Genomic DNA, 24,491 nt, shown 5'->3' on the forward strand with positions numbered 1-24,491 from the left:
AGAGGAAGGCTACTGATTTATTTGAGTTAATTTTATACCCAGCCACTTTGCTGAAGTTGTTTATCAGCTTTAGTAGTTCTCTGGTGGAACTTTTGGGATCACTTAAATATACTATCATATCATCTGCAAATAGTGATATTTTGACTTCTTCTTTTGCGATCTGTATCCCCTTGACCTCCTTTTGTTGTCTGATTGCTCTGGCTAGAACTTCAAGAACTATATTGAATAAGTAGGGAGAGAGTGGGCAGCCTTGTCTAGTCCCTGATTTTAGTGGGATTGCTTCAAGTTTCTCTCCATTTAGTTTAATGTTAGCAACTGGTTTGCTGTATATGGCTTTTACTATGTTTAGGTATGGGCCTTGAATTCCTATTCTTTCCAGGACTTTTATCATGAAGGGGTGTTGAATTTTGTCAAATGCTTTCTCAGCATCTAATGAAATGATCATGTGGTTTTGTTCTTTCAGTTTGTTTATATAATGGATCACGTTGATGGTTTTCCGTATATTAAACCATCCCTGCATGCCTGGGATGAAGCCTACTTGATCATGGTGGATGATTGTTTTGATGTGCTCTTGGATTTGGTTTGCCAGAATTTTATTGAGTATTTTTACGTCAGTATTCATAAGGGAAATTGGTCTGAAGTTCTCTTTCTTTGTTGGGTCTTTGTGTGGTTTAGGTATAAGAGTAATTGTGGCTTCATAGAAGGAATTCGGTAGTGCTCCATCTGTTTCAATTTTGTGGAATAGTTTGGATAATATTGGTATGAGGTCTTCTATGAAGGTCTGATAGAATTGTGCACTAAACCCGTCTGGACCTGGGCTCTTTTTGGTTGGGAGACCTTTAATGACTGCTTCTATTTCCTTAGGAGTTATGGGGTTGTTTAACTGGTTTATCTGTTCCTGATTTAACTTCGGTACCTGGTATCTGTCTAGGAAATTGTCCATTTCCTGCAGATTTTCAAGTTTTGTTGAATATAGGCTTTTATAGTAAGATCTGATGATTTTTTTAATTTCCTCTGAATCTGTAGTTATGTCTCCCTTTTCATTTCTGATTTTGTTAATTTGGATACACTCTCTGTGTCCTCTCGTTAGTCTGGCTAAGGGTTTATCTATCTTGTTGATTTTCTCAAAGAACCAACTTTTGGTTCTGTTGATTCTTTCTATGGTCCTTTTTGTTTCTACTTGGTTGATTTCAGCTCTGAGTTTGATTATTTCCTGCCTTCTACTCCTCGTGGGTGTATTTGCTTCTTTTTGTTCTAGAGCTTTTAGGTGTGCTGTCAAGCTGCTGACATATGCTCTTTCCTGTTTCTTTCTGCAGGCGCTCAGCGCTATGAGTTTTCCTCTTAGCACAGCTTTCATTGTGTCCCATAAGTTTGGGTATATTGTACCTTCATTTTCATTAAATTCTAAAAAGTCTTTAATTTCTTTCTTTATTTCTTCCTTGACCAGGTTATCATTGAGTAGAGCTTTGTTCAATTTCCACGTATATGTGGGCATTTTTCCCTTAATGTTATTGAAGACCAGTTTTAGGTCGTGGTGGTTCGATAGCACGCATGGGATTATTTCTATCTTTCTGTACCTTTTGAAGCCCGTTTTTTGACCAATTACATGGTCAGTTTTGGAGAAAGTACCATGAGGAGCTGAGAAGAAGGTATATCCTTTTGCTTTAGGATAGAATGTTCTATAAATATCTGTTAAGTCCATTTGGCTCATGACTTCTCTTAGTCTGTCTACGTCTCTGTTTAATTTCTGTTTCCATGATCTGTCCATTGATGAGAGTGGGGTGTTGAAATCTCCCACTATTATTGTGTGAGGTGCAATGTGTGTTTTGAGCTTTAGTAAGGTTTCTTTTACGTATGTAGGTGCCCTTGTATTTGGGGCATAGATATTTAGGATTGAGAGTTCATCTTGGTGGATTTTTCCTTTGATGAATATGAAGTGTCCTTCCTTATCTTTTTTGATGACTTTTAGTTGAAAATTGATTTTATTTGATATTAGAATGGCTACTCCAGCTTGCTTCTTCTGACCCTTTGCTTGGAAATTTGTTTTCCAGCCTTTCACTCTGAGGTGGTGTCTGTCTTTGTCTCTGAGGTGTATTTCCTGTAGGTAGCAGAATGCACGGTCCTCATTGTGTATCCAGTTCACTAATCTATGTCTTTTTATTGGGGAGTTGAGGCCATTGATGTTGAGTGATATTAAGGAATAGTGATATTGCTTCCTGTTATATTCATATTTGGATGTGAGGTTATGTTTGTGTGCTTTTCTTCTCTTTGTTTTGTTGCCAAGACGATTAGTTTCTTGCTTCTTCTAGGGTATAGCTTGCCTCCTTATGTTGGGCTTTACCATTTATTATCCTTTGTAGTGCTGGATTTGTAGAAAGATAGTGTGTGAATTTGGTTTTGTCATGGAATATCTTGGTTTCTCCATCTATGTTAATTGAGAGTTTTGCAGGATACAGTAACCTGGGCTGGCATTTGTGTTCTCTTAGGGTCTGTATGACATCTGTCCAGTATCTTCTGGCTTTCATAGTTTCTGTCGAAAAGTCTGGTGTGATTCTGATAGGTCTGCCTTTATATGTTACTTGACCTTTTCCCCTTACTGCTTTTAATATTCTTTCTTAATTTTGTCCGTTTGGTGTTTTGACTATTATGTGACGGGAGGTGTTTCTTTTTTAGTCCAATCTATTTGGAGTTCTGTAGGCTTCTTGTATGCCTATGGGTATCTCTTTTTTTAGGTTAGGGAAGTTTTCTTCTATGATTTTGTTGAAGATATTTACTGGTCCTTTGAGCTGAGAGTCTTCATTCTCTTCTATACCTATTATCCTTAGGTTTGATCTTCTCATTGAGTCCTGGATTTCCTGTATGTTTTGGACCAGTAGCTTTTTCCGCTTTACATTATCTTTGACAGTTGAGTCAATGATTTCTATGGAATCTTCTGCTCCTGAGATTCTCTCTTCCATCTCTTGTATTCTGTTGGTGAAGCTCGTATCTACAGGTCCTTGTCTCTTCTTTTGGTTTTCTATATCCAGGGTTGTTTCCATGTGTTCTTTCTTGATTGCTTCTATTTTCATTTTTAATTCCTTCAACTGTTTGATTGTGTTTTCCTGGAATTCTTTCAGGCATTTTTGTGACTCCTCTCTAAGGGCTTCTACTTGTTTATTTATGATTTCCTGGAATTCTTTCAGGGATTTTTGCGATTTCTCTCTGTAGGCTTCTACTTGTTCTCTAAGGGAGTTCAGTTCTTCACGTCTTTCTTGAAGTCCTCCAGCATCCTGATCAAATATGATTTTGAAACTAGTTCTTGCTTTTCTGGTGTGTTTGGATATTCCGTGTTTGCTTTGGTGGGAGAATTGGTCTCCGATGATGCCATGTAGTCTTGCTTTCTGTTGCTTGGGTTCCTGCGCTTGCCTCTCGCCATCAAATTATCTCTAGTGTTACTTTGTTCTGCTATTTCTGACAGTGGCTAGACTGTCCTATAAGCCTGTGTGTCAGGAGTGCTGTAGACCTATTTTCCTGTTTTCTTTCAGCCAGTTATGGGGACAGAGTGTTCTGCTTTCGGGGGTGTAGTTTTTCCTATCTACAGGTCTTCAGCTGTTCCTGTGGGCCTGTGTCTGGTGTTCACCAGGCAGGTCACTTGCAGCAGAAAAGTTGGTCTTACCTGTGGTCCCGAGGCTCAAGTTTGCTCGTGGGGTGCTGCCTACGAGCTCTCCGTGGCGGCAGCAACCAGGAAGATCTGCGCTCCCCTTTCTGGGAGCCTCCGTGTACCAGGGTTCCAGATGGCGTTTGGTGTTTTCCTGTGGCGTCAGAGATGTGTGCAGAGTGCAGTCTCTTCTGGTTTCCCAGGCTTGTCTGCCTCTCTGAAGGTTTAGCTCTCCCTCCCACGGTATTTGGGTGCAGAGAACTGTTTATCCAGTCTGTCTCTTCAGGTTCTGGCGGTGTCTCAGGCACAGGGGTCCTGCCGCTCCTGGGCCTTCCCCAACGGGAACCCAGAGGCTGTATACAGTTTCCTCTTGGGCCAGGGATGTGGGCAGGGGTGGGCAGTGTTGGTGGTCTCTTCCGCTCTGTATCCTCAGGAGTACCCACCTGACCAGGCGGTGAGGTCTCTCTCCCAAGGGGTCTGGGAGCAGAGCTGAACATTTCTTTAGGTGCTTTTTGGCCATTCGATAATCCTCAGCTGAGAATGTTTTTTGTTTAGCTCTGTACCCCATTTTTAATAGGGTTATTTGGCTTTCTGGAGTCTAACTTCTTGAGTTCTTTGTATATATTGGATATTAGCCCTCTATCAGATGTAGGATTGGTAAAGATCTTTTCCCAATCTGTTGGTTGCCATTTTGTCCTAATGACAGTGTCTTTTGCTTTATAAAACCTTTGCAGTTTTATGAGGTCCCATTTATCGATTCTTGATCTTAGAGCATGAGCCATTGGTGTTTTGTTCAGGAAATTTTCCCCAGTGCCCATGTGTTTGAGACTCTTCCCCACTTTTTTTTCTATTAGTTTGAGTGTATCTGTTTGATGTGGAGGTCCTTGATCCACTTGGACTTAAGCTTTGTACATAGTGACAAGAATGGATCGATTTGCATTCTTCTACATGCACACCTCCAGTTGAACCAGTACCATTTGTTGAAAATGCTGTCTTTCTTCCATTGGATGGTTTTAGCTCCTTTGTAAAAGATTAAGTGACCATAGGTGTGTGGGTTCATTTCTGGGTCTTCAATTCTGTTCCACTGATATACCTGCCTGTCTCTGTACCAATACCATACAGTTTTTATGACTATTGCTGTGTAATACTGCTTGAAGTCAGGTAAAACTCTTTAAAAGGAAAATTTGTAACACTGTTTAGTTTTACAAATACCTTGACATTTTTTGTTAAACTTTTAGAAAAAAAGTTATGTGTGCTTTTTTACATCAAAGCATAAAACATTGGGAAGAATTATGGTAATTATAGGAGGGTAACTAGGCAGGTAGTAAGTCTTGTTTTTCTTCTTCCACTGAATTCCACCCTCCTCTCTCCAAGTGCCAATATTTAGGAAAGAAGTAGGACAGGAGACTTTCCAACCTTAATTATTAAGATTATCATGGATTCTTAATCTTTTAAAATCATAGTTTGTTCTTCCAGCTGATGGATGTTTTTGAAACATTAAAAAGAGAAACTAGATATTTTATAGGTTATGTTCAAATAAAGGAAAAGTTGAAACAAATTGCTTTATTTTCTCGGTCAGATTTGTTTTTTTTTTTTTTCTTCTATAAGGACAAAAGAATGGTGCTAAAGTGGCTTAGAATTAGACTTATGTTTTCATGGAAGCTGCTGAAACAATTCTCAGTGTCTGTCAACAATAGTTTTACCATTATCTAGGAACTCCTTAGCTTCTAGATTTTTAGTGTGCCACTCTAGATCTACTAAATTACAAATGTGTGTGTGTGTATATATAACATGTGGGTACACACACACACACACACACACACACACACACACACACACACACGCAATGTATCTTGATCATATCCACCTCATACTCCTGATGTATCACCCTTCTCATCTTTGTTTTGTTTTTAAAACTCATTGCGTCTAATTAGTACTGCATGCACATGGATATGGGGCCATCCATGGACAACCTACAAATGATCACACCTCCTGAAGAAAAGAAATTCCCTAACTTCTTGAGGCTTCCAATTGCTTCTCAGCTGGGGGTGGTGCCTTATTAGCACACCACCTCTATTCTGTACATGCTACAATGTTGAGTCATTTGATCTTGTGCTGGTAACCATAGTACAGTGTGTTCATGAGTGCAATAGCTAGCTCATGTAACAGAAAACATTCACAGCATCCTTAATTTCAGCCTTTATGTTGAGCAGCCTTCAGTTCTCCAAAAGCAGTATGTTTTATGCCTCTGTATCTTTGTATATTTTCCTGTTATACTGATTTAACCCTGTACTCAACTTTTCTAAAGCATTCTCAGAACATGTGTATATGTGTGTGTATATTTACATATGTATAGGTGCAAAGGGAGACCTGTGGTTGATAATGAGAATCTCCTTGATTTATCCCATCTTATTCTTTAAAGCAGAGTTTCTCAGTTGAACCAGAACTCAGGGTTACAACTAGTGTAGGTAACCAGCTTGCTCTAGGAATCTTCTGTCTCTCTGCCTTTTGATTTCTGGAACTGTATGTGGGCCATCCTGTTTACCTAGCATTTATGTGGACAAATAGAATCTGAACTCCCAGCCTTACATTTATACAGCAAACACTACCCATTGAGCAATCTCCCTAACCCCCTCTTGAAGTATTTCTCATGAATGTTACTGATTCTTTAACACTCCAACTTTCTATGAGAATTCTTTCTTGGTTCTTTCCATCCCCATAAGGTACCATCTCCACATGTTCTCTCAGCATGTATCATTTATTCTTGCCATTATACACACTTATAACAGTGTATTAATTTTACTTCTGCATTTGTCTTAAGTCAGTGTGCTGAAGGAGCAAACCATCTTACTCTTTGTATTGTAATGTTCAGAACCTGATATATTTAATAAAATCTATGGAATGATGAAACTTGAATTTTATTCATCCTTCAGTTTATTTGTGGATTCTGTTTCTGATTATAAATTATTCACACATTTCTAACTGATGACTGTCATGTTAGACAGCTTCTCGCTGTCTTTTGTCTTAGTTCTTACACAGTACTCAGCTCAGTTGTTCGATTATTGCACGAATAAGTTGGAGTTTAGGACTGTATTTTGCATTGGTCTTAGTAAGCATCTGTACCTCTAGATTAGTCACTGTTTATTAAAGTTTAACATCCCCAGGTTCTATACTTTTGTTTCTTTTGAATTTAAGGATTTGTTTGTCTGTCTTTCCTCCCTAGTCAAAGTACACTCAAGGCTTTCAGAGAGTATTTTTCAATGTGAAGGAAAAGAATATATTTGCTTTGAGATATTAAGGAATAAACAGCAAATGGTGATTTCGTTAGTAAGATGGCAAATTGAAAGGAGATTTTATTTGAATTTATGAAAATGATATGCCATTGTTAAGAATTATAAAATGCTTTTCAAATGATCCTGTATCACTAAAGTGATAAGACTACTGAACAAGGAACTCATTTCATTAGCTTGTATAATTGTTTCTGATTATATGGGCAGTGACTCTAAGGGAAATTTGTAGAAAGAAATGTGACTGAAATAAAGTCTAACTTCAAGGCAGGCTTTCTATAGAAGAACTATCATTTTACACAGCTTTAAAGAGAGCTGAAGGCCAGTATAAAGGAAAAAAAAATCAAAGTTTTAAGTGTAATCAGTAGGAAAAATATACTTGTTCATTAGCCTGTCTTTACATTTAAAGTTTGGAGAAATTGTTAATAGATTATTAGGCAAAGATCTGTTAGGGTTTTTATTTGTGTATCTAAAGGATGAGACCAGTGGGAAAATCCCTTCTTTCTCTCCTACTCCAAAGTTTACCAAAACTATGAGGAGTGCTAAAAATGTGCGTTATCCCTCAACCACATTGCGACAACACACAAGGAAACAACTTTTTGGTAACAGACAACTTTTCAGTGAAATTGCTCACCTTACAAGGGGTTTTGTGTAACTTAGTGTTGGCAAACTTGCCTGATCGTGGTGGGTGAAGGGGGATTAATCTACTTGAGGTTAAGTAGTGTGGCAACAGAAGGAGAAGCTGAAGAGAATCTTTCTTGGTCTTGACTTTGAGGTAGTACAACTTGCTGCTAGAATGCTGTATAAAGAAGACGTCTTTCATATCTTATCTGAGAAGTGGTGTGCTGTCTGTCTCCTAAAGTGTTCTGCATAAAAACTTAGAGAAATTTGTGCTTTAAAGCAGGTTTGCGTGTGCTGGTGTATTTTATATAATCCAGCAGCCTCACATTTTGCAAATAAGATTCGTGGTTCAGGCAAAGAACAGAGTATTTTAAGAATTCTTTGTATGAGCTGGTTGTAACTACAAAGGTATAAACGGTACCACATAACAGCTTTTAAAACTAAGAATAAGCAAAAGACGCTTCTAGATCTCACAGGACACCTCTTTGGGGCATCTCCACTTGCTTGTTAGCTAAGGGTTTAATTACCAAGGCTTTCCTGTAATGTTTTGTTTGTTTTTGTGCTGAGAGGGGGAAGGAAGGGAAGGAAGGAGAGGGAGAGAGGGGGAGAGGGGGAGAGGGAGATGGAGAGGAGGAGGGAGATGGAGAGGGAGAGGGAGTGTTGCCCAGCTTCATTTTTTTTTTTAAATCATACCAGAACACCCTACTCCTGGTACCAACCCAATAGGGTCTTTTTTTTTTTCTTTATTATCGTGAGTATTTCTTATTTACATTTTGATTGTTATTCCCTTTCCCGGTTTCCGGACCAACGTCCCCCTAACCCCTCCCCCTCCCCTTCTATATGGGTGTTCCCCTCCCCATCCTTCCCCCATTACCTCCTTCCCCCAAACAATCATGTTCACTGGGGGTTCAGTCTTAGCAGGACCAAGGGCTTCCCTTTCCACTGGTGCTCTTACTAGGCTATTCATTGCTACCTATGCGATTGGAGCCCCTGGTCAGTCCATGTATAGTCTTTGGGTAGTAGCTTAATCCCTGAAGCTCTGGTTGGTTGGCATTGTTGTTCATGTGGGGTCTCGAGCCCCTTCAAGCTCTTCCAGTCCTTTCTCTGCTTCCTTCAACTGGGGTCCCGTTCTTAGTTCAGTGGTTTGCCCAGCTTCATTTTTTTTTTCCAGAACGAGTGGGAATGTTTATTAGGAAGAGGGATTTCAGTTAGACCCTTATATCCCACACAAAATCCAGACTGTCTTTTCCAAAGGAGGGCAGGCAGAGGACCTGGATCCCAGGGGACAGACAGCATCAGCAGGACAAGGAGGGTGTGAGTTTGAGCTGGATAAGACCACTGCTTACCACCCCTCCAGGGAAATTTAGTGGCTAAAACACAGCTACTTCACCCTCTAATCCCAAAGCTACAGCCTAATGGAAGACTGTCTTCTTCTCTGAAGAGACACCTGGGTCATGGCTGTGGTAGGAGGAAGGAGGCCTCATCTCTTGCTATCTCTTGGTGCTCCTTCGGGTTTCTTTGCCATTGCTGACAGGGCTGCTGGAGGGCCAGAAGGCGTGTGGTTGGGCTGGCTTCGAGTGATTCGGGTGCCCAGATTCATTTTTAAAACAAGCGGAAATCTCTGGATATCTATCAGTATTTCTCTGTGTGTCTGTGTGTCTGTCTGTCTGCCTGCCTGCCTACTTATCAGGGCTTTTACTTTAGCTGTGATCTGTAGCTGCTCCTTTGCTGGAAAGTAGTTCAGGAAAATGTGACTGTTTGGCTATGAAATAAATAACTTCCGAATGACCCACAATTTACTTTTCTCTTATTTAATAAGCAATGGCACCTTTAAGGGACTTTTGTTTTCTGGGAGAATAAATATATGACTTGTGAAGTTTTCTTTCATTATTAAGGGCTTTTTGAAATTTCAACTTTGGTTGGAAAGGGAAAAAATGAGACTCCAGCAAAGGCTCTAGTAGTGGGCTTGTTTTTGAGGACTGCCATTCTTCCCTGTAAATAGCTTTTGTCTGATACTTATACAGAAACTCGTTTCATTTTGGGATATGATAATTTATATTCTACCACAAGCTTTTGAGACGTATTCAGCCACGATTTTACTTAAAATAACTCCTATGGGGGAACATTTAGAAGATCTCTGGGTTAGATAGAAGAGTAATAGCCCTGTTGGTATGACTTGGTGAAAGAAGACAGAATAGTACATGATAATCTCTATTCGCGCTGACAGCAGTAACTGTGAGACACTATTATAGGGGAGCAGACAGGAATGGTCCATACGCCAGTGCCAGCTATACCATGTGGTTACAGCATAGACTAATGGAAACTGTTGGGCATGTGGTCCTATTACTGTGCTTCAGGAACTAGTTAGCCAGATGACTGAGGGCTAGACACTCAGTTCTTGGTGGGGAGACTCGGGAATGAAGACCCCGAATCATAAGATTCAGGCCCAGAGTGCAGAGCTGTGGCTGTGGTCAAAGGGAAATGCTAGATAGTAACTTTGAAATTTTAAGCATCTCTTAAAGTTTTTAATTGAGTAGAGAAGGAAACTCTAAAGTCTCTATTTTCTCTTTGTTTCTCAGAACTAATATAAAAACTATGGTGTGGGTTTGCCTGATATCTCATGAAATTACTAAATTGTATTGTTTAAAGAATCATAATAGAAGCCAAATTCATAAGTAGTCAATTTCAAAAATACCAATTATGCAATTTCTAATACCTTAAGAGATTCACTTTTGTTTAAAATAATTTAAAGTTCTAGTCTGAGTTTTCCAAGCAAAGCCCTGTCTAAAAAATTATTGTTGTATGTGGATTTTTTTGTTACAAACTAGTAGTAATCCTGACTATCTCATGAAAGGAAGCTGTCATTATATGTCATATCTCCAAAAAGTTTTCTGATAGTCCATGAAGACATTCCACAGGAAGCTATGCTATTTTACACAAGAAGACAATAAAAACGTTAGTAACGTTTCTTGAGCTACTTTTGCAGCACATGTAGTTCACAAAATCAATCTTCTGTTGTGCAGTTGCTGTTTTCATAGTATTATAGGCAAGAAAACAGGGCTAATACTTTACCCAGTAGTACACAGCTAATAACGGTTAAATTCTTCTCAGGGCTCTCTTTCTTTATGACATGAACGTTTTTTAAAAATTATTTTCTTGGATATTTTATGTATTTACATTCCAAATGTTATCCCATACTCCCTACCGTCTACCCCTACCCACTACCCCTGCTTCCATGAGGATGCTGTCACTCCGACCCACCCTCTCCAACCTCAATGCCCTGGCATTTCCCTACATTGGGGAAATGAGTCTTCACAGGACCAAGGCCTTTTTCTCCAATTTATGCTGGATAATGCCATTGTCTGCTACATATGCAGCTGGAGCCCTGGGTCCCTCCATGTGTACTCATTAGTTGGTGGTTTAATCCCTAGGAGCTCTGGGGAGTCTGGTTGGTTGATATTGTTATTCTTCCTATGAGGTTGCAAACCCCTTCAGCTCCTTCAGACTTTTCTCTGGTTCCTCTATTGGGGGTCCCCTTGGTCAGTCCAATGGTTGGCTGCAACCATCCTCATCTGTATCAGTAGGGCTCCGGCAGAGACTCTTGGGGGACACCCATATCAGGCTCCTGTCAGCAAGCACTTTTTGGTATCAGCAATAGTGACTGGGTTTGGTGGCTGCATATGGGATGGATCCCCAGGTGGGGAAGTCTCTGGATGACCTTTCCTTCAGTCCCTGCTCCACTCTTTGTCCTTGTATTTCCTCCCATGAGTATTTTATTCCCCCTTCTAACAAGGAATGAAACATCCACATTTTGGTCTTCCTTCTTCTTGAGCGTCAAATGATCTGTGGATTTTTCTTAGGTATTTCAAGCTTTTGGGCTAATAACCACTTATCAGTGAGTGTATACCATGGGTGTTCTTTTGTGACTGGGTTACCTCACTCAGGATGATACTTTCTAGTTCCATCCATTTGCCTTAGAATTTCATATAGTTTCATTGTTTTTAATAGCTGAGTAGTATTCCATTGTGTAAATGTACCACATTTTCTGTATCCATTCCTCTGTTGAAGGACATCTGTGTTTTTTCCATCTTCTGGCTGTTACAAATAAGGCTGCTATGAACATAGTGGGACATGTGTCCTTCTTATATGTTGGAATTATCTCCTGATAATTGTTTTAATTTCCTCAGTAACTGTTGTTATACCTCTCTCCCTTTTCATTTCTGATTTTGTTAATTTGGATACGGTCTCTGTGCCCTCTGGTTGGTCTGGCCAAGGGTTTCTCTATCTTGTTGATTTTTCTCAAAGAACCAGCTCCTGGTTTTGTTGATTCTTTGTATAGTTTTTTCTTTCTATTTGGTTGATTTCAGCCCTTAGTTTGATTATTTCCTGTCCTCTACTCCTCTTGGGTATATTTGCTTCTTTTTGTTCTAGAGCTTTTAGATGTGCTGTCAAGCTGCTAGTGTATGCTCTCTCAAGTTTCCCTTTGGAGGCACTCAGAGCTGTGAGTTTTGCTCTTACCACTGCTAACACTGTGTCCCATAGGTTTGGGTATGTTGTGCCTTCACTTCCATTAAATTCTAAAAAAATATTTAATTTTGTTCTTTATTTCTTTTTTGACCAAGTTGTCATTGAGTAGAGCATTGTTCAGCTTCCATGTGTATGTGGGCTTTCTGTCATTATTGTTGTTATTGAAGACCAGCCTTAGTCCATGGGGAGAGAATGTCCAGCCTTGGCAGGACAAAGGGTCCCAACAACACCATTCTTTGCTACATATGTAGCTGGAGCCATAGTATTCTTTGTACTCACAGTTCATGTGTACTCTTTGGGTGGTGGTTTAGTCCCTGGGAGCTCTGGTTGGTTGCTATTGTTGTTCTTTTAGGGTTGCATAGTTTGGGGGCCTGGGTCTTCTGAATGCTTCTCTATTGAAACACCAAGGATAATTGGCTCTAGCAGAACTTCCCAATATTAACAACTAAATCAGGTGAACATTTTTAATGTGGTATTTATAACTCATGTTGTCTCACTTGAATTTGTTCTTTATGTATTTTAATTCTTCTAACAAGAAAGAAGGTTAAGAAAAGTTATTTAAAGTTCTAGCTGTTTCAATTACTAGCTTTAGAACCACAAACAAATTTACTTAACCTGAACCTCAGTGTTCATAACTTACAATGTATTTTACTTTTCAATATTACTGTTAATTTAGATGCAGTTATAAATTATATATGCATATATATACTCTAGATGAAATAATGTATATTAAATGCTAATCAGTGCTTTGAACTGAATTGGAGTACAATACATAATAGCTACTCTTACTATATTGTTTTTACTACTGGGAATAGAACAGACAAAAAAGTAGATTAAGGAGATGTTTCAAGTGTCTGCTTTGTAAGTTTAGCCAGTTTGCTGTGGTAAGTATTGAGCTAGGCTAATGTTCTCTGCCCTACATTAAAAAGATTCCAGTAATTGAAATCTGTATAAATGTACACACTGGAAGTTTTTTGTACATCTGTGTACATACATTTATATATTCCTTTGATTTGTGAGAAGAATATAAATGTATTTGCTTAAATCTGGACTAATTTATTTAGCTTTGGTTAGTTTTGTTGTTGTGGTGGTGCTGTTGGTGGTGGTTGTGGTGATGTGGTGATGTGTGGGACAGTTTGTTTGATTTCAGGGCTTCATGGATAGGAGGCAAGCTAATTACCAGTAAACCATCCCTCCAGTCTTACTCCATGCCTTGATCATTCCCTCCCTTTTTTCTTTCGTACCCTCTCCCTAGTCTCTACTTTTCTTCTGGAAAAAATAATGTTTTGTTTCCATAGTCAAATAATGAAGGCAAATTTATAAATATCTTAGTGGTTTAGAGGGAAATTTTGAAATTAGCTTTTAAACATAAAGCATGTTTTGTTGGAGGCCAGTTTCCAACCTTACAAAAAACAAGAAAGCAAAAAGATTCAGTCATCTGTGCTAAAGTAGTAATGAAGGAAAATGATGTTAGGATATGGCGTCTACTCCAGAGCAGGCATATTGGTAATGCTCTGCAGAAGGTGAGGGAGAGGAAGCATCCTTAACTCACCAGCATCACTGTTTCGAACCTTCTTATCCCCATTCACACTCTTCATCACAACTCTCTTCCTTTCTCTTGAAGCATGCCTGAAAAATCCGTGTTCTCTAAGGAAACAACAGCTCCTTCTTTAGGACTGTGTTTCCCGATTTGGTTATGAGAATTTTGGAAAATATTCTTAAGTCCTTACTCATGGTGTGAGCTTATGTCATGTAGAAGACTTAAAACTTGTGCTGTAGGAAGTCTATATTTGGAGGTGCAAGAATCATTTTGGTCTGCATGTCCAAAGATACTCTGTCTTTCAGTATTTGAGTCTCCTTTCAACATTTTATTCCAAATATGCTACTTCTCAGGCAGTTTATTGTGTTGTCGTCATTATTCTTTAAAAGATTTTCAATGGAGTGAAAACAGCTGACAAGCAATGTAATTACACTTCTTTTTTTTTTTTTTTTTTTTTTGGTTCTTTTTTTCGGAGCTGGGGACCGAACCCAGGGCCTTGCGCTTCCTAGGCAAGCGCTCTACCACTGAGCTAAATCCCCAACCCCATAATTACACTTCTTAAGAAAGCCACTTAATACAAATATAAAGCCACTTGCTGCCATCCATTGTAAGAGCTTTCTACTAATAGTTTATCTGGATGCTTAGTATATAAGTTCTGACAAGATTCAGAATCTGCGTTAAAATCCAGATTAAAGATTGGCTGTAGAGTACATGAAGAAAACAAGGTATTATTGGCAAAGGTTGTGACACAGAGAACTTCTTTAAAAAAAATAAAAAACTCTATAGATTTTTAAAGAATGGTAATTTAATAGCGGAAACAATATTGGATACTTATTTTAACCAAGTCAGCCTAGAATAGTTGTCTAAATTCCTCACAATAACCTGTATCCTGGGCTTCCCTTCCCTCCCTTCCTTTCCTTCTCCTCCTCTTCCCTCTTTCTTCCCCCTCCCTTTCCCCTTCCCTTCCCCCTCCCCTCCTTTCTTCTCCCCTTCCTTCTCCTTTCCTGTTTTTGTAATGAAGAGCCTGAGCTTATAAATAAATGTATGTCATTTGGAGTTTGTAGTAATGGATTACTGAGTATTCTAATTTCAATTTTACAAAAGCTGTGTTTTCATCTCAGTGATGTTTGGATGCTCAATGACAGTTTTTATTTTTCACTGCCATCACCACCACCCTTTCTTCCTACTAGCTATGATCATAAGCATTCGTTACTATCCTTATTCCAGGAATATTTATGAAGAAGCTGTTATGCATTAGAGAACTTGTCAGCTGCCAGGTATAGAGTAGTGCCCTGACAGGATTTGGTAAAGCCAGGAGGATAGACATTAAATAAGTGCCTGTGGAAACAAATTTAATAATCGCCAATAGGCTGCCAGATTAGGATGTTTCCATATCCATAGCTATTGAAATGTGCAGAACATATTTAGAACTCATAAGATATCTTTCCATGCTCTTGATATTGGGGGCCATATTGGCTTTATACATTAAACTGAGAGTTTCCCTGTCTCTTGATTAGTCTATCCAGAGTAGGTGTTGTCAAACAAAACCTTTAGACTCCAATTCTACCAGCCATATCTTTTTGATAAGCCACAAGCTAGGAATAATTTTATATTTTAAATGGTTGTTGTGTTTTAAATGTTAGATATGTATCTGTGTATAGCTTTGGCTTCATGTGAAGCCTTGAAAAATTGAAAGTATTTACTTTGAGGCCCATTTGGAAAAAAAAATGTCCATATATTGATTTTTCTGACAAACCATTTCTCTTAGAGTCATGGATTTTTCCCTATCGCTTTTTTACAATTTCTATTTTGTTGATATCTTCTCTGATTTTTGTTAATTCTCTATTTCTGGCAGCTTTTTGTTTTTGTTGCTTTTTGTCTAATTCTCTATTTCTAATTAGTACTTTATTTGTCCTATTTTTTGTTCCTTAAGCTATAAGGAATAGATATAATCAACAAATTCTAGTCATTGTTTTCTCTGTGACTGTTTTCATCCCTGTAAATCAACTATGGTCTTACTTATATTTTTTATATATGTTTTTATACTGTCTCATTAGTGAGTATTTTGTTTACATTTATGTCTGTGCATCATATATGTGCCTGGTGACCTGGGAGATTAGAAGAGGGTGTTAGATCCTCTGGTCTTGGAATTGTGCACTGTTGTAAATTGCCACATGAGTGCTGGGAACCAAACCTGTGTCCTTGCCATTGCTCTGGTCCTTATATTGACCCTTTAAAAATTTCTTTTATATGTTTGATGTGTGTGTGTGTGTGTGTGTGTGTGTGTGTGTGTGTGTGTGTGTGTGTGTGTGTGTTTCAGTTATAGGACTCAAATTTGATCCTCAAAAATGCCACTGACATATACTTCCAGCCTCAAGTGACTTTTTTATATGCTAACTATGTTTTGATTAACTGGTTTTTCTCATTTTTTCATTATGGGTTGTCTTACAAGATTTTTTTGGGTTTTTTGTTTGTTTGTTTGGTTGGTTTTTTCCCCCTAATTTCCTTTCCTCCTTTTTGTGGTACTGGGGACTGAACTGAAGACCTTGTATGTGCTGCCAATATTTTACCACTTGAATAGACTCAGCCCTCCTTTCCTTCCCTTTCCCTTTCCCTTTCCCTTTCCCTTTCCCTTTCCCTTTCCCTTTCCCTTTCCCTTTTCCTTCCCTTCCCCTTCCCCCATTCTCCCCTTCCTCCCCCTCCCATCTTTCTTTCTTGAGGCAAAGAGGTTACTCTGAGTAGACCGAGCTGTCCTTTAATTTGAAGTCCTCTTGTCTCAACCTCTCTTGTAGTGGGATTACAGACTCAGGCTGCCAGTATCAGTTCAAGTATTCTTAAGCTTTCCCCTGGGATTTAATTACTTGAAAATAGTTGGATCTTTTGCTCTTGCCTATAAAAATAGCTGTTAGTCTCAGACTCCTTTCCCCACTATGTATCCCATATCCTTCTGAGCTTTATCTTTCGTGCCCTATATAAATGTGTATGACTGTCAAGCACTTCCATTGATCTTTCTGGGGAGTTTCCCTCCCAGTCTTGAGTAATTTCCTTGTTCAATGCTTTCTTCCACGTGTTACTGGTTCTATGCTTATTGTCTAGTATTGCTTCTGCAGGTCTCTGAGTGTCTCTGTGCTCAGCTCCCTATTAATTCTCTCTACCATTTGGACTCTGTGTATCTTAGTTTTATACTCTAGCTCCATTTCTTCATGGAATCCACCAGGGTCCACCAGTCTGTCCCCTTCTCTGCACTCTGGTGTGGAAATTCTGTGGAGATGTAAGTTGGAGCATATATTTTAAGAAATATATGATATATTATTTGTATATGTACATACACATACAGTTTTTAGTTTTGATTAGTTTCACTCAGGATAGTAATTTGGTTTCTTAAAATCATGGTAAAAAGTAGAAGTCCTATGTATCTTTTATATAGTGAATGTGATAGGAGAACATTCCATTCTCAAGCCTAAGCCTACTGTTCATACTGATAGACGATTATAGATAGTGTTTTGGAAGAATGGTCTTTTTGCTTTCTTTTTTTCTTTTTCTTTATAGTATATTCACAGTTGGATTATGTAATTACATATAAAAATGTAATATAAATCACTACTTTCATTCTGATTCATTAGAATTTGATTGAATTTTGTACTTGATGTAAATCTGCTGAAAAGAGTGCATGTTATTTTTTATGTCTTATTTTGTCCCTGGTATTGTCCAGCAGTCTAGGAAGAAATGAGATAGGAGAGCCTAGAGATAATCTTTCTTTGTTTGAAATTCTTTTTATCTCTGTTATAACCTGATAGAGAAATCACTGTCCATGGCACAGTGCCTCCATAATAGATCCCACGTGGTAAAAGGATTTTTGTTCTTTTCATTTTAAATGGTTTCTAAGAAATGAACCATCTCATTTTGAAAGAAGAGGATCAGCAGCTATCAGAAATTACACATCAGTACATGCCTTGTTTGTGTATATACATAGTAGATACTCATACATTAGTCAAGATATGTGTATGGAAGACGGTCATTTTAATGCTTCTATTTGATGTTAATAAATACAGTTTCATGCACAGACCTAAGTACAAATACAGTTATACTATATGTAAAACAATAATTACAACACGAAATCCGTTCTGAAGTGCAGTGCGGGTAACTAATAGTTAATTTGGCCTCCTCAGTTCTATAATATGTTTAGAAGCTTGTTGTTGTAAAAATATAAAAATAAAAATGTAAGTCTTTTACCCCGCTGGTCCGCACCGGGGTGTCCCAGATATCTGTTAGATATCTTGGTGGAAACACAGCCCAGCCGCACACTTTCTTACACTCAAACCCTCACATAAAAGAACACACAACACAATAATCTTAGATCCAATTGGTAAGATATAATTGCCCACTTAAACACACAATGCCCGGTACTATCCATCCCTTGAGAACATTAATAACAACCTGTAAATACACAGAGCCGAATCTTAACATCACCTGCCATCTTGTCCTGCCACGGACAGTCTCCCCTCTCTCAGTCTCCTCTTCTTCCTTCAAACTTCTCTCCCACCCATCCTTCCTTCTCCTCCAATGATAGGCCTCCTTCTCTCCTGTACCTGCCCCTCACCAATACTTTACAAATTCAATGGAGGTGGCTCTGGTGAAGTCACCTGAGTTCTGAGTCCTTGACTAGGCAGCTGTCCTTGGGGCAGTGGAATTAGCATCAAAATACAGTAACTTCAGAGCAAACCACAACAGAAGCTGCTTTTTATTAAAAAGGAAAATCCTGTCCCACCGCATCAGTGCCAAAGGCTTGTTTCACTGTCTTGATTTAGGTTCCACCACACGTAACTTAGAAACTAAGTTCCTACACACGACAATGATGTTAAAATAGATAAATTTTGTAAATAATTATACTTTTGAAGAAGGATTAACCCATTATTTAATATTTACAATTTTGCGAAAGAATATGTGTCTCTATGTGTGTGTTTCCTCTGAGAGTTGAGATAAATATCAGAGAGTTGCTATCTTTAAACAGCGGGCTTTTTTTTTCTTTCCTGTGATGGTTGTGGAAGCTGGAAGTCAGAAATGATTTCACTGAGCTAGAACCAAGGTGTCTGTCTAGAGGCAACATTTCATAGGGAAGCTCCAGGAGAAAAATGTTTCCTCTTTCAGTTTCCAAAATAGAAGCAGCTCTCACGCCTAGATCCTTCCTGCATCTTCAAGTGAGCGCCCGTATGCCCTTCTCTGTTCTGTAGCCGTCTCCCCATGTCTCTCTTTCCTGTGGATTCTCATGGTCACATTTACCACCCACCTACATCACACTGTGCAGCCCCCCAGGCTCAGGGTCCTTAATCACACATTCCAAGTTGTTGTTGTTGGTTTTTTCCATATAAAGTAAGATTTATAAATTCCAGAAATAAAGATGTAGATATTTTTGGAAGATCACTGTTTAGCCTACCCCAAGGTTTTCCTTATATATTTATAACAAAATGGAGTACAGAGTACTGATGAAAGTCAGCTAAAAGCAAGAGCGTTAGAAATTAGCCAAGTTTGCAAAGAAGAACAGACAGGTTGATGATATGAGCAAAAGATCCTAGAGTTCCTGTATTATTTTTCAACAATTTGTATTACTGAATGATTTTGTTTGCTTATTTGTTTGTATGTTTGTTTCAGACAAATAAAGAAGACGATCTCAATGTTTTAAATGTATTATTCTTCCCCTCTTATCTTCCCTTCCCTATAAGACCATTGCCAGCTGTGGAGTTACAGATCGAAACAACCATGTGACCTGATACAGATTAATACAGAATTGCTTTGTCTTTGCCATTCGTGCCTCTGCAGAGACCCTTTAGTTACATGTTTCCTCCCTTTAAGTCACTTCACCTTCTCCCACATTTTTGTTATCTTTAGCACCACTATGAAATGGTCATTTGGCCACCAAAGGTGATGCCCCAAATAAGGAGAAAGTTTTTATGGAATAGCTCTAAAGATTTCTTAGCTCCCAGTAGAACTTAAATATCAACTACATGATTCATTTCTGGTCCTGTCATTCTCATGCCAGTCCTTATGATTGATCCTCTACAGTTGGAAAGTCACTTTATAACTCTTTTTGATATGCCTGATGACCTGGAGAGACACTAATAAACATATAAAAAGTATACATGTGTTTTGCTGTACAGTATACATAGTCACATCTTCCTCTCTGAATACAGAATACCAGAAGGCCCCATTGACCAGGGGACGGCTACGGGAAGAGTCCGTGTTTTAGAAGAACAGCTTGTTAAGGCCAAAGAACAGATTGAAAATTACAAGAAACAAGCCAGAAATGGTATGTGGTGGTACATACTCTTCTCCATCTTCATATGTTGACTTTAGCACAAATGATTGAAAATTCCTCTCACCAAAATGTTGGAAATATTCATACTTTCTCTTTGCAGGTCTGGGGAAGGATCATGAAATCTTAAGGAGGAGGATTGAAAATGGAGCTAAAGAGCTCTGGTTTTTTCTACAAAGTGAACTGAAGAAATTAAAGCATTTAGAAGGAAATGAACTCCAAAGACATGCAGATGAAATTCTTTTGGATTTAGGACACCATGAAAGGTAATATGCCCCTACATGCTTTCTTTGGGCTTCCATGAAGATATAATTTATAAATGAGAAATTGAGACTTTTTCTAATTTCTGAGCAGATTGGTAAGTGGTACTGTTTAAGAATGTAGACTATTTGATATCTCAAAAGATAATTAATTGCCAATTGCAGTTGATGAGCCAAGTTATATAACAATAAAGTATTATTCAAAGTATATTCCTAAGAATCATACCACATAAAGTGTGACAGTTAACGATATATGAAAGTGTCTTACTGTCAGAGTTGTTATAATAACTGATATTTGAAGTAGAGTGTGTGGGTTCTCATTAAAGTACATGGAATTCAAACCAAGGCTGCAGTTAATATTTCTAATTTCCAGATGTTACAAACTTAGAAATAGCGCCTTTAAAGGGTTTCTAATGAAAGGTTAATAGGGTTTGGATAAAGGGTAATATTCTGTCAATTGTTCTGTTTATTTTCTAGAGAGGTGTACCTGATATCTAAAAAACTATAAAACACCAAATGATGCAAATGAAAAGATACCCTATGTGTATGGAGTATAAGAATTAATATTGCTATAAGGTCCATGCTGTACAAAGTGAGCTACAGATTCAGTGTCATCTCTATAAAAATTCCTATGTCACTGTTTAAAGAACCAGATAAGGCACTCTTAAAATTATTTTTGCCAAAATTTGTTTGTCCTATTTACACATTTCTAGTGATAAGCATTTATTATCCATAGAAAAGAAAACATTTTGGTGTTAGTGTTCATGTAGATAAAATGTACATGAGAATGGTTCTAAATAAAGTGAAACTTCCTTTGGCTTATTATATTTAGAGCCTATGTCCTCAGTGAGATTCTCATGGGAAATACTGTTTCATTAGTGAACAATGAAAGAAAAATGATTGCGTTAGTACTGCCTACTGCTGTGAAGAGGAAATTAATTATCCCATACAAACAAGAGAGTGACATATAAACATCAGCAATATTACAGGGATTTTGAAAGATTGCTCTCCTGTTTTAAGTAAAATTACATATAAAGTCTCAGTGTATTAGAATGATTTTGGCAGTATTGGTGTATAGATTTAAAGGTTGTGGAATTGTTATGCTCCAAACTAGGCTGACAGTAAGCGCATAGTTAAACCATTAGGCCAAGTCTTTAGTAGGCTTCTACCCTGAAGCTGAATCTCTGCTCCAAGCTTCTAGTAAACAGGCCTTTGTGGTTGTGTGTTTTGCTTATTACAGTTTTATAGAAAAATTTAGACAGGATTTGACATAAATAGATTATGTGGTATACAAACAGTTTGAATATTGACTTCTGGTGAAATGTTTACTCAAATGATTTGGTTAAATTACTTGTTGAAGAATTAAATCTCAGAGTTTTGTAAATAAAATAATTTATAATTATTTTGTAAGTATAATTTGTGCATATGCTTTTCTAATTACATGTATAAAGTAAAAATGAGTACATGAAATACGCCCATGATAAATGTCTGTAAATCATCATTACATTTTTTTTGGTAGTTGAACTTTAAAAAAATTATAGTAAGTTCTGAATTGCCATTTAGTGTATATTAAATAATGATATTTCATTGAAAACAAAATGTGAAGTATAAGCACACAAGTCCTTTCCTTATATTGTCTTAGAGGAGAGTAAAATGAATCTAGGAGAAAACAGGGGTACTAGTTTAATCCCTGGAAAACCGGTTAGAATGTAATAATTAACATAATGAGCAAACACAGCAACACACTAGAGAAATAGCCTTCAAAGTAGGAAATATACAAATAGGAAGGATTTGTATCTTATAGAAAATATGGTCACACTGTCCATATTTGATTTCTCAAAGTCTAAGAAGTAAAATGGACTTCTGTGGGTAACTCTACTGGGCTTTTTATGCCACAAAAATCCCCATTTTTATTATTTTTAGACTTTTTAAAATAGCTTTAGATTCACAGAATATTAGAATATTCATAGAATATCACCAAGAGTTTTTATATATATTAAATCTGATTTCCTCTTTTATTTATATCTTCATTTATGGTGTACTTATTATCTATTGTATTTTTACAGTAGTTCAAAATACGGTATATAAGTTGTTTCCAAACTATTAACAGACTTGTCTTTTCTGAAAAATCAGTGTCAATATATCAATTTCTCATTTACATTTCTCTGTGAAACTCTTACTCTTTTGTTCACAGTCAGTAGTCAGGGGGAAAACACGTAGGGGCTTTACTGTAGTATAATTTGCTGATATACGATGAGTTGTGGCCATAGCTGAGTGGTAGAGTGCTTCCTTAGAAGTGCTAGGCCTTGGATCCGACTGCCAAAACCCAAAGTGGGAATATATAAGTTGTACACTTTTTATAATTTGTTTGATATGCACACATAGAGTGTAATGATGACCACAGTTAAATGAGTGGACATACTCTTTTCCACACCATTCACATGTATGTGTGTGAATATGTGTTTGGTCATAACATGTACCAAGCACTTACCAGTATCAAGCAAACAGTAAGCATTACTACTTATGCCAGTATGTGACACAGCTTATTTCACCTCTCAGCTGAACGTATGTGCCAACCGACGGTGCCTTTGCATCTCCTACTTTCTAACCCGAGGCACATGCTCATTGAAGTTCTGTCCCTGAGTAAGCACATTACACTGTTTGTTTTCCTCTTGCTGGCTCATTTCACATAATATCCTACAGATTTATCCCTGATGCCAGAAATGGCATGATTTCTTTTCTTTTTAAAACAATTCATTGACAGTTTCACATAAATCTGTATAATGAAATTTGATTGTATCTATCCCCCATTTCTCATCTCCAACCCCCATCTTCTCCCCCTGATTCCCCTAAGAGATTCTGCTCCAAACTTCACGTCTTCTTTACCTTTCCTTTTTATGGATTTACTGTCGTGTGTGTATGTGTGTGTCTGTGTGTCTGTGTGTCTGTGTGTCTGTGTGTGTCTGTATATGTGTATGTGTGTGTATGTGTCTGTGTGTCTGTGTGTGTGTATATGTGTGTGTGTCTGTGTGTATGTGTGTGTCTGTATGTGTGTGTGTATGTATGTGTGTCTGTGTGTGTCTGTATATGTGTATGTGTGTGTGTGTATGTGTGTGTATGTATGTGTCTGTGTGTATGTGTGTGTATGTGTATGTGTGTCTGTGTGTGTATGTATGTGTCTGTGTGTATGTGTGTGTATGTGTCTGTGTGTGTGTGTGTGTGTGTGTGTGTGTTTTTATCCAGTCATCAGTTAAGGGACACTTAGATTGTTGCTGTAGAATAGCTACTATGAATAATGCTAGTGTGATTCAAGATATTGATTTCATTTCTTTTGGATATTTACTAACAAATGAGATTGAATATTGTTTGGTAGTTATATTTTTAAATGTTTTCACCAATTTATATTCCCAAGACTATTACCATGGTTCCCTTTTTCTTCAATCTCTCCAGTACTTATTTTCCTTGCTTTTCTAGCCTTTCTCTCCCTCTCTGCCCCCTCTTCTCTTCTCCCCTCTGTTCTTGTTTGCTTGTTTGTTCTGCTTACAACAGGGCTTCTCTAAGTAGCTCAGGTTGACCTCTCTTGCATTAGTCACCCAGGTACTGGGACTAGATATACATCATTCTTTACTCTCTCTTGTCTTTTTTATAATAAGTATCCTAACAAGTGTGAGAAAATACATCATAATTTTAGTTTGCATTTCTCTGACGGGTAGTGATTTAAGCAACTTTTCAGGTACCTTTTGGCCATTTATGTTTTGTTTGAAACACTGTTTATTTAATTCTTTTTTCTATTTTCAGTTGGGTTGTTTACTTTGTTGTGAGTACCTTACATATTTTAATTATTACCTTTATTTGATATATAATTAGAAAACTATTAAAATTAGAAAATAATTATACTTATAAACAGGTATCATACTGCTATGTTTATTATAGAACCATAGTTTGGGGTCAGGAAATGTGATAATTTTAAGTTTGTTCTTTTTTCCTAAGATGATTTTATTTGATAGCAGTCTTTTCAGTTCCAAAAATAATTTTAAGAGTACCTTACCTGGTTCTTTAAACGGTGACGTAGGAATTTTTATAGAGATGACATTGAGTCTGTAGATCAGTTTGTACAGTATGATCAGTTTGTACAGTATGGACCCTATAGCAATATTCATTCTTCTACTCTATGCACATAGGGTATCTTTTCATTTGCATCATGTGTATTTTTAATTGGTGTTTTATGGTTTTATAGATCAGTGCACTAGTCTTTACCTCTCTGAAGTTATTCCCATTTTTTATACCATTGTAAATGGGGTTGTTTAAT

At 37.6% G+C, this 24,491-nt stretch overlaps 1 protein-coding gene across 4 annotated transcripts in view; it reads left to right on the forward strand.

The window, feature by feature from the left end:
- The window catches only part of Fut8 (fucosyltransferase 8), a 227,431-nt gene that overhangs the window by 106,887 nt on the left and 96,053 nt on the right, over positions 1 to 24,491 (forward strand). For 3 of the 4 annotated variants that reach the window (NM_001002289.2, NM_001412189.1, XM_063262247.1), the window contains exons 5-6: positions 19,801 to 19,916; positions 20,026 to 20,188. In NM_001002289.2, coding sequence (NP_001002289.2) covers positions 19,801 to 19,916; positions 20,026 to 20,188 — 279 coding nt within the window. Of the gene's footprint in view, positions 1 to 19,800; positions 19,917 to 20,025; positions 20,189 to 20,456; positions 20,458 to 21,033; positions 21,135 to 24,491 lie in introns of all 4 variants that reach the window. The other variant, XM_039112660.2, reaches the window with a different exon arrangement.

The sequence above is a fragment of the Rattus norvegicus genome, chromosome 6, assembly GCF_036323735.1.
Source record: "Rattus norvegicus strain BN/NHsdMcwi chromosome 6, GRCr8, whole genome shotgun sequence".
Taxonomy (NCBI): Eukaryota; Metazoa; Chordata; class Mammalia; order Rodentia; family Muridae; genus Rattus; species Rattus norvegicus.